This window comes from Rhinoderma darwinii, chromosome 12 (assembly GCF_050947455.1).
Source record: "Rhinoderma darwinii isolate aRhiDar2 chromosome 12, aRhiDar2.hap1, whole genome shotgun sequence".
NCBI classification, from domain to species: Eukaryota; Metazoa; Chordata; class Amphibia; order Anura; family Rhinodermatidae; genus Rhinoderma; species Rhinoderma darwinii.
Genome location: NC_134698.1, coordinates 53174917 through 53186514, shown reverse-complemented (window position 1 = coordinate 53186514; position 11598 = coordinate 53174917). Strand labels below are relative to the sequence as shown.

At 42.2% G+C, this 11598-nt stretch overlaps 1 protein-coding gene across 1 annotated transcript; it reads left to right on the top strand.

The window, feature by feature from the left end:
* The first annotated feature begins 3456 nt into the window (after positions 1–3456).
* LRRC14B (leucine rich repeat containing 14B) lies at positions 3457–7470 on the top strand. The gene is made up of 2 exons (XM_075843794.1): positions 3457–4376; positions 6599–7470. Exons 1-2 carry the CDS (start codon positions 3457–3459, stop codon positions 7245–7247), a joined length of 1569 nt encoding a protein of 522 aa, XP_075699909.1. The 3' UTR covers positions 7248–7470.
* The last annotated feature ends 4128 nt before the right edge of the window (positions 7471–11598 follow it).

Sequence of the window (11598 nt, the reverse complement as noted above, 5' to 3'; positions counted from 1 at the left end):
CGGTGCTGAAAGCGTTAAACTGGTTCAGCACCATGGACAGTGACTTCCGCTCCGAAAATCCATGAACCTGTAAAAAAAAAAAGACGTTCTGACTTACCGATAACTCCGGTCCGACCTCCCGGGATGACAGTTCAGTCCAAGTGACAGCTGCAGCCAATCACAGGCCAAGCACAGGCTGCAGCCAATCACAGGCTGCAGCGGTCTCATGGACTGCGGCGTCATCCTGGGAGGTGGGGCCGGATGACAAGAGAGGGACGCGTCACCAAGGCAACGGCCGGGAGCCCGGACTGGGGGAAGCAGGAAGTTCTTGGTAAGTATGAAAGTCTTTTTTTATTCACAGGTTGGTGTATATTGTGTTCGGCATTCACTGTCGAGGGTGCTGAAAGAGTTACTGCCGATCAGTTAGCTCTTTCAGCACCTTGGACAGTGACGGGCGTCGACTAGCCTCATCTCTATGATGGCGGCTGCGCGAAAATCACGCAGCCGCGCATCATACACGGATGACACACGGAGCTGCCAAGTGCCTTTTGCGCGCGCAAAACGCAGCGTTTTTTGCGCGCGCAAAACGCACACGCTCGTGTAAATGAGGCCTAAAACTTACCTTTACTTCATCCTATGATGTTGTATACCTGCCCTGCCTGTCATACGCGCCATCGCTGGCTCTAACTCTGTCTGCCGTTTGTGCTCCTCTGCGCGTGCGTGGTTTCCGGAGCCGCGCATGCGTAGTGGGGACTCGGCTGTCAGGTGTGCGAGTCTCGCGATGTTTCGGCCTGACAGGCACGGCCGTGTTGATTTCATTGGCCAACCCGTATCAGCTGACTGGATTAAACAGTGTATTTAAGGTAGAAAGACTAGGTCGAAGATAGTATACCCCTCTGAAAAAGCCATCCACGCGAAACGCTCGCCGGGGTCTCTCCGTACTCGGGAAGTTACTGAACTACAGGAACCATATGGGTTAGTAATACTCTACGCTGTACCCTATACCTTCTTACTTGCCTTTCTTCTTGTGGCTTTACTTGCTGGGAAGACCTGTCTTGCTTGATGTGGGCTTATGTAAGCAATTTGTTGTCACTAGTTCAGTCCAGCATATAATTATTTACTTAGAATGTTACTATGAGTCTGGCTGGATATATGTTACAATTCATTCAAATTACACATTTTGGCTTTTTGCCCTTACTGATATTTAATCATATTTAAATATTTTTTTGCTTGAGCCCTAGCTGATATGGCATTATTATCCCAAGACGTGTAGAGACACTTGACACGATTTCAAGCAGATCCGTATAGTGGGAATTAAAGTCCCACAAGCAGTAAGACAGGTGTTTCAAAAATATCGATCTCGGACCAATGTGAATACATAAGGTCAAAAAATGGCCAAAGTAGAAGACTAAACTTACACATTTTGGCTTTTTGCCCTTACTGATATTTAATCATATTTAAATATTTTTTTGCTTGAGCCCTAGCTGATATGGCATTATTTGTTATAAAGACCTTTTTCTTCTCATAGCTGCATTTATAAGAGGTGGTTCCTCTATGTTCTTTCATGCCACTTGGGAGGTGTACAGGTCTTGGATTTGCAGTCAAATTTTAAATCGTATGTAATTTGTATTGTCCTAATAAAGTTTATTTTTCTATGCCATTGGCAAACTTCATTCCAATAGTGTATGACTCCTTTGTTCTCAGTGTTTTCCATAATTATTTTGGAGTCTCTATTCTGATAGTAGGGAGGCCTAAATCCGCACTTGCTGGTGGTCTAACCTTGATAACCACTTTCATGTTGAGACATATGTTTATATCATACATACATACATACATGCAAACATACATACATTCACATATATACATGCAAACATACATACATGCAAACATACATACATACATACATACATACACTCACCTAAGAAGTTCCCACGAAGATCTGAACGGTCCCGTCACTTTTCTTCTTACTGCTCCCATTCACAATAACAAAGCGGTGGGCGCAGATGACGTAATCACGTGAGCGTGATAGGATTACGTCATTTGCGCCACAACGCATTCTTACTATGAATGCGAGCGGCGCCAAGTATCAGTAAGATGGCAAGTGACGGGACCGTTCAGAGCTCCGTAGGAACATCTTAGGTGAGTTTATTTTTTTTATATATTTTATGTTGTTCGCCGGGTGCTGATGCAGCACCGGTGCGGCGGCTAGAGAAATTATATGTAGTGAGAGGGTGGGGGAGAAGTGGCTTGCCGAAACGGGGTGAATATAGTGTAGTGTTGTTGACATTCACGGTGTGTTCGTCTCAACCGGGCTAACCATGCCCGGTTGAGACGAACATTCTCCCGATGTTGCTAGAACTACAGTATCTAGCAACGTCGGGAGCGCGCACACTGCAGAGCGGCTTGATGGACATCGAGCCGCTCACGCCCCTTTTTTGAAAAGATAACCAGCACTAGCTGAGTTATCAAGTGTAAAAAAAAAGGTAGTTAGGGAATGAATTTTTTTTTTATTTTAACAGCAAATGTTTTAATATTAAATTCCAGCTTAGAATGTCCAAAAAACTATTTTGGACTCAACTTGGGAATAACACTTTCATTTAGTTTTTTTAATAGTAAAACAGTTTGTAATTTTTTTAAATTAACTTTATTAAACTTTTTTATTTTTTTTATTAGACCCACTAGGGGACTTTAATATGTGATCATCCGATCGCTTTTATAATACACTGCAATACTTTTGTACTGCAGTGTATTACTGCCTGTCCATTTAAAATGGACAGGCATCTGCTAGGCCATGCCTCCGGCATGATCTAGCAGGCATTCACTACAGGCAGACCTGGGGGCCTTTATTAGGCCCCCCGGCTGCCATAGAAGACAGACACTTGGCGATCTTATCGCCGGGTGTCAGTGGGATGAGAGGGAGCTCCTTCCCTCTCTCCAATACAACTCCGATGCGGCGCTCGCTATTGAGCGCCGCATCTGAGGGGTTAAACGGTTGAGATCGATACTTATATTGATACTTATACTTATACTTATATTGATCTCACACGTTCGAGCAGAGACGCCCTCAGCTACCTCTGGTAGCTGAGAGCAGGGAGATTTAATGGCTCTCTGCTCTGTTTATTTATCCTGATGCAGCGCCGTAAAAAGGACCACATTTGCGGGCCGGGCTCACTAAAGTCAATGCACATCTTGCATGTGCACGGTCCATAATTGCGGATGAAAGTCCCCCGGACCATCCATGCCGTAATCACGGACCGTGCACACCGCTACGGTCGTGTGCATGAGGCCTGAGTGTCTGCTATATTCCCGAGCACAACAGAACTACAGGCTGACAAGCCAACTTATAAAAGGGAGACTGACATGTGGTGAGGTTTTCATCTCCCAACAAATTCCAGTGTCAGCTGCAACTAAAAATAAAGCACCATGACACAGTGAGCTCCAGAGAGATACTAAACCGTGACCAAGACAGGACGGAAAATGATCACATACAACATGAAGACGCTGAGATTTCTCGGGGCAGAGACCTTTATATTCAACCATGAATATGCTAAGAAACATATCAGGAGTGTGGCACACAATCTGTACCCCCTCTTATTGAAAGCTTGTTACTTACATGAAAAAGAGGAATTAATTGTTATGTTGGTGGAGAACTGGCCTCAGCAAGATTTCAACTTTCGCAAACTATTTGGCAAAACGCTGGACTACCCTGAAGATATCAGCCACTGGGCATGCCAACGTAGCTTGACAGCATGTCTGAAGGGCTTAAAGAGTTATGTACTGAATCCCTCAACAACTTACTCGAAAAGACTTAAAGTTGTAGATTTGACAGCGATTCAAGACATTGAATTTCAGCCGTGCCAATGTAAGAAGTCATTGGGAAGGTGGGCAAGAACAGAAATGATTTCACAGCTCTGTTTCGAACTTCTGGTGGAAATGCAGAGACTTGATTTTGATCCCTTTATTTTTGACATAGACATTGATATCCGCTGTAACCTCTTTGTCACAGAGAAGAACTATGAACTTGTGGTTCAAGCTTTACTAATGCGATGTCACTGCCCCCTGAAGATCAGATGTGTAGATTTTAGGGCAGATAATATAGCCTTGAGGAAGCTCTTTTATATTATAAAACTTATTGAGCCAAATTCTATTCACAAGTTAGAAATCGTGCACAATGTCCGCTTAGAACATTACCATCTTGAGGTACTTCTAAACAATGTCACTTTTCCTCAACTTAAGTCTCTCACCCTGCCAACAAGAACGTTCAATGTTACCCACTATACACCAGAGGATGATGCTGTTTTAAGTAACATAGGAGAGAAATTAAGCAACATGGTCCATCTGACAGAACTAAGTGTTTCGTTCTCTACCCTTACAGGAAGGCTGAGGAAGCTGCTCAGGTACATATCATTTATTTCATATGTCTCAAAATTAACAAAATCTATGTTCACATCGCGTTTTTTGCCTGCGTTTGACATATACATTAAACATAGGTTATGACGGATGCCTAACAATGTAATCTGTCACCATAGACCTTAAAGGCAATGTACACCTTTGAATAGAATTATTATTTTTTATTTAGTAAATCAGTGTTTTGTGGTTTAAATCACTTTTCTAATTGACTTTTATTTAAAACAATGTTTAATTTTTACGAGACGCCTTCTATGTATCCTGTTAACATATAAGCTGTATCGTTCTCTAGGTTGAGTCTGTCAGTTCAGCTGAACTGACAGCTTGGCTGTGAGCAAGTCCTGCGTGTCTCTGTAACACAGGATCCAGCTAATATCAATCACATCTAAGTTATGCTGGATCCTGTGTGGGAGAGACACACAGGGCCCGCTCTCAGCCAAAGCCGTCAGTGCAGCTTACGGCTTTCAAAGGTCCACATAGCCTTTATTGGTATCCGTTAAACGGATACATCATGAACTGGGTTCATGAGTTCATGAAGTATTGATTGTACGGATTCCAATATCGTTTATTGGTAACAGAATGCCACTATTAGGGATTATCCGTTTAATGTATCCGTCGCACATAGTCTATAATGTTATCCATTTATTGAAAAGCCCATGACATATATATTTAACATATACCTGTGAAGTATGCCATATGTCACCCATAGGCTACCAGGTTAAAAGAACGTATACCGCGTGATATACGTTTTTTTTTTGGGATCCAGCAGGATGAAATTGCATAGTCTACTATGCTTTTCATCCTGCAAAAAAAACTATACTAGCCAGACTGTGGCCAAAAAGATACACTTTTGGCCTCCGTCGGGCTAATGGAGCCCTATGGAGACGTTTAATGTGTGGATTAGGAGCTTTCCCGAAGTACATGCTAAACGTAGGCAAAAAACGGGAAGTGAACAGTATAACAACCAGTGGGTTGTGGACCCCATGTGCTACCAAAATGGTTTTGGCTTTTTAATAATAATTATCATCATCATCATATATTTTTTCCATTTTCCAAAAACACATCCCTGGACGGGGTATCTTCTGTATAAGTTCTATGGCAGCCAGACTTTATAGAAGCCCCAGCTAGTATTAAACCGGGTAAGTGGAGGCGGTTAAAATAAAAAAGAAAACTAAATTGGTAATTTTTTGGGAAAGAGCAGACCAGGCAGATACCGGTATACTGTGTTATGCCTAGTGAGGCCTGAGGGGGGTTCAGTAATTCTTTCTTTTGTGTTCTGTGTCATGTACCACCCCCACCCCAGTGCCCTGAAAAGCCCGGCTGCATGTTTTCTTTAGGTTTCTTTTTTTATCTTAGTGAACAGATTTTACATGTCATTGAATAAATCTTAGAAAATCCTGTTCACACACTGGAGTGTTGAGTATTTCAGGTTTTGAGGCCTGCTATAATTTTTTAAAACCATAGTAAGTCTATTCCTGAAAACGTCTTCCTATTGACTAATTCTTTCACAACAGCCTCTTCTATCAACAAGCTGGTTTTAAAATTTGGGTAGTAGCAATGTGGTTTTCTGGTTATAGCGGCATCAAAACATTGTAGATAACAATAATAAGGGAATTCCAATTTCGACAGTCATTTTATGATATACTCTATGCCATTTTACTTAAAACAGATCTGTCATCATTCAATGCTGCCCCATTTAAGGTTAGAATATTAATGGGGACAAGTCCGCTCTACTATTAACCCAAACTGCACGAAAAATGTTGTGCTGTTTGGCTAATAGAGCCTATTAAAGAATACAGTGGACTCATAGCTTGCTGTATTTATGAGAGGAGTGCTCCCCCGACCTTTCTCACCAGTGACTGACGGGCTGCCTTATCTGCATCTATAAACAGCAGCCATTAATCACCAGTAGGCGGAAGGTAGGTGGGGAGAGAGATTCCCTCTTGTATACAGCGGACTCATAACTATAAGTCTGCTGTATTCTTTATTAGGCACTATTAGCCAAATGAAAAATATTTTTGTAAGCTATTTCATCTAATAGTAGAGCGGACATGTCCCCATACAGAATAGTAAAATGACGGATCCGCTATAATTATGTTTTTTGTAGGGTATGTACTACATAATATATATTATCATATTTTCAACATGGATAATCCTTATTTCACAATTCAATGGTTGTCGACCTAATATCTATCTATGGTTTATTTTTCAGCCCGTTGAATACCCCATTAAAAGTTCTTGAACTAGGCAATTGTTCCCTGAACCAGGTAGACATGGCGTACTTGGCAAACAGCCTGCATGCTGAACACTTGGAACTCTTGGACCTAAGTGGTCACAATATAACAGAACTCTTTCCATCAACATTCTTCAAACTGCTCTACAAAGCTTCATCAACCCTGAAGACTCTGGTTTTGGAGGAATGTGATATTGGAGACATGAATATCCATGTAATGGAAATGGGCTTGGTGCATTGCCTAAAACTTAAAGATTTTAAATTCCTCCAGAATCCTTTAACATCTATAAGTCTAAGACGAATATTCAGAGTTCTTGTCAATCTGCCAATGTTGAAGTATGTTGAGTTTCCAGTACCAAAAGAATGCTATCCTCCTGATGTCAGCTACCCCCTTGATGAAGTAACCCTCGTAAAATTTGATAATCAAAAATATAACATGGTCAAAGAATCTCTGCAACGAATTTTGGTTCAGGCTGCTCGAGAAGACATTTCAGCCGTCACCCCACTCTTTGGCAGCTATGATTCTGCTATCGAAGAAACCAGCAAGGAACTGGGTGCAGGTTTATTGAATTCATTCAGGGATGCCCTTCAGAGTTTCACAACATCACTACAAAAATTAGAAGGGTAGAGGGATAGAAACCATTGACAAGAAAAATGTTTTTGTTATCAACAATACAACTAAAGTATTATTATGATTAGAGATGGAGATGGAAAAACTGAGGACTATTAAAGGGGTTATCCAGGGAACAAACATGTTCCCAAAATGAAATAAATGTTGAATATGAACACACTTAGGCTTCATGCACACGACAGTGCCTGTAATTTACGACCCGTAATTACGGGCACGGACGACCGCGGACAGCTGGCCGTTTTTACGGGCCGTGCTCCGATTATAAAGTATAGGAACACGGTCCGTAAAATAAAAAAATAGGACATGTCCTATTTTTTTTTGCAGCTTTTTTTGCACGGACACCCTCCAGTAGACATACGGGAAGGTGTTCCTCGGCCATAGAAATGAATGGGCCCGTAATTACCGACCATAATTACGGTACATGTGTTTGCTTTAGGCTGGGTTCACACGACCTATTTTCAGGCGTAAACTAGGCGTATTATGCCTCGATTTATGCCTGAAAATAGGGCTACAATACGTCGGTAAACATCTGCCCATTCATTTGAATGGGTTTGCCGAAGTACTGTGCAGACAACCTGTGATTTACGCGTCGTCGTTTGACAGCTGTAAAACGGCGACGCGTAAAAATACAGCCTCGTCAAAAGAAGTGCAGGACACCACTTCTTTCAGATGTAATTTGAGCCATTCTTCATTGAAGTCAATGAAGCACAGCTCAAAATTTACGGCTGTCAGAGAAGCCTCGCAAAATGCGAGGAGGAGCATTTACGTCTGAAACGATGCAGCTGTTTTCTCCTGAAAACAGTCTGTCTTTTCAGACGTAAAAGCCTGCTACCGTGTGCACATACCCTTAGGGTATGTTCACACGCTTAACAAAAAACGTCTGAAAATACGGAGCTGATTTCAGAGAAAACAGCCTCTGATTTTCAGGCATTTTTTAAGCTGAAAATGAAATTTGGAGCTTCTTTTGAGGCTTCTTTTCAGGCGTTTTTTTGAGGCGTTTTTGGAGATGTTTTCAATAGAGTCAATGAAAAACGGCTCCAATTACGTCCCAAGAAGTGTCCTGCACTTCTTTTGACGAGGCTGTATTTTACGTGCCGTCTTTTGACAGCGACGTGTAAAATGACAGGTCGTCGGCACAGTACATCGTAAAGCCCATTGAAAGTAATAGGCAGATGTTTGCCGACGTATTGGAGCCGTTTTTTCAGACGTAATTCGAGGAGTAAAACGCCTCCATTACGTCTGAAAATAGGTCATGTGAACCCAGCCTTACTGTGACGTTTCTCCATTTGGCAATACGCTGCTGGGTCACCAGAAGTCCTGTAGTCCTTATGCAGTGATGACGTACTGACACATGCCCATGTGACCGCGAGCATTCTCCCCTTCAGATGTGTCGGTGCATCATCATCCCACTTAATGGCTCGACGGCTGGCTTACTTCTACAGGGACATCATAGTGCCAGCCCCCTAGCGGTCATGTGGGATGATGACGCACCAACACATCTGATGGGGAGACTGCTCTCTTCTTCAACAGCTGTGTCCTAGATTGCATTACCTGGAATTATAGAATGTCGCTAGCTATATTCAATAGCGCACGCTACTCACTGATCCACAAATGAAAAAAAGTGTTTTTTTTATTGTAGACACTTGTGGCCAGTATAAAGGGATTGTTGTGTGTCACAGAGCGCCAGCAATACAGAGCGCACACTTTCGCTAGTGAACAGTACTTGTGGTAGGCGGGGATACACATAAGATCGAGGAACGAAGTGCATGATGGGATCTGTAGTTTACTGAGCGCACTGAAATGACAAGTTTAGCCTATTATCTATAAGTCTGTCCACGGCTTCAGCATTGCATCGTGGATGGATGAGTAAGGCTAAAATGTGAATTACTGCAGTGAAAGTAGTTAGATGGTTATATAAATATCTTTAGACATGTTTGTTTTTTTATTTGCTCCCTGGATAACCCCTTTAACTATTAACTGTGATGGGTTTATTATTGACCTAAAAGCTTTTTCCAACCTTCTCATTCTTAGACCTTACTAAAAATGCCAATATATATATTGTGATCTAAAAACTGGATAAGTAAGCTAGAATTTTTGCCAAATTTGTAATCTCCATCCACTTTATTAAACTATAGTTTAACCCGTTAGTGACCACCCATTAGTGTTTTTACGGCAGCCACTAACGGGCTTTATTCCGATGCAATTGCCTATTTACGGCGCTGCATCTGAATAAATAAATAGAGCAGGGAGCCGTTAAATCTCCCTGTTCTCAGCTACCAGAGGTAGCTGAGAGCAGGGAGGAGCTCTACTCCAACGGGCGAGGTCGATATCAGTATCGATCTTGCTCGTTTAATCCCTCAGATGCGGCGCTCAATAGCGAGCGCTGCATCTGAGTGGTTTTGGAGAGAGGGAGGGAGCTCCCTCTCTCACCCCACTGACACCCTGCGTAAGATAACAGGGTGTCGGTGGTTCTCTGGCAGCCGGGGGGCCTAATAAAGGCCCACAGGTCTGCCGCTAGTTATGCCTGCTAGGCCATGCCAGAGGCATGGCCTAGCAGATGCCTGTCCGTTTGATACGGACAGGCACTAATACACTACAATACAAAAATATTGCAGTGTATTATAAAAGCGATCGCATATTGAAGTCCCCTAGTGGGACTAGTAAAAAAGTTTAATAAAGTTAATTTAAAAAAAATACGTGAAAAAAAAATGAAAAATTACTTTTTCCGCTTACATAATTCGTTATTATAAAAAACAAAACAAAAAAAAGTTACACATATTTGGTATCGCCGTGTCCGTAACGACCACAACTATAACGTTTTTACAATATTTAACCCGCATTTAAATGTGGGAGAAGGGGGTTCGATAGTGAGGAATCTAGCCAGTTTTATCCTTTAAATGGAAGCCCAGCCTACGTGCCACTTTATCGGTATGTTCACACAGGTCGGATACAGTGCACAAAAGTACAGAGCTTATCCGACCTAGAACCCGCAGGGAATTCCGCCCAAAAGACCGCACCAAATTGTGGTGAAGATTTTCGGCCGGAATCACTGCTGCGGAAAAAAAGAGCGAAAAAAAAAATCAATGTCAATAATTACCTTCACTGGCGTTGCCATAGCTCTCCGTGCAGCGAGGCCTCCTGTGATGATTCTGCAGTCCATGTGAAAGCTACAGCCTGTGATTGGTTGCAGCAGTTGGATGAATCGTCATCCCAGGAGGCCAGCAGCCGGGAGAACAGGAAGCCGTCGCTATGACAATGCCAGGGAAGGAAGTGTAGAGTTTTTAAATTAAATTTACACTAGAAATGTACACATTAGATTTGCGTTTTTTGAGGCGAAATTTCAGCTTTTCCGCGGCAAAAATCGCAACATTTGCTATTTGTTGTAGCTTTTACCTCCCTGTTGAACTTAATGGGGGAAAAAATGCATCAAAAGTGCAGCGATTCCGCAGCATAAATTAACATGCACCGCAGGTCAATTTGTGAACGGGTGCTCCGGGTTTTTTTCTGCAGCATGTGGATGAGATATCTCACTCACTTTGCTTTTGAAGGTGTTCAGGCCGCACTGGGTCTTCGTATGGGTGCATGCGTAGGGGCCCAACCCGTACAGTATAAGAAAAGGTACAATGCACGGAATGGCGCTTAGTGTATGGTGGCTTGCCGCATGTGGAGGCGCTGTCCACATGCGGTAAGCCACCATACACTAAGCGCCATTACGCAGTACCCAGGATATTACAGTACCTGATGAAGGTCAGAGACATGACCGAAACGTCGCACTTATACTGGCATAATTACTAATATTAAAAATCTATCTTTGGATAACGACTTCTGGTGTGCATTGTACCTTTTCTTATATCATTCCCTTTGCTGTTACTGTAATATGCTTCAGGATTTTCCGCTATAAAATCTGGTGTGGAAAATGTGCAGCTAATCCATCCCATGTGCACAAATCCCAAAGATCTGGAAACTGAATAAATATAAATTCCTAATATTATAGATTTACTTTTATTCAGGACAACTCCCTTTAACAAGCTGTTTTGCAACTTTACTGCTACTACCATTAGATCATAGAAGTCTGAAATGTTTTAATCCAAGAAGAATTGAAAGCACATATCTTCCACTACAGTCTGGTAGAATTGTTTCTTCCCGAATTGTGTGTATGCAAAATTTGATGTAATGTGTAGATATCAGAATTCTGAAACATGTCTGTTTATAAATAAATTGGATATTATTGCTGTATTCTTTGTGTCTATTCCCCTTTTTCTGTGGGAGATCTGTGGGTTGGAGAACAAGGCCCAGTTCACACTGAGTTTTTTTACGCTGACTTTTGACGCGGAAACCACAACGGAAT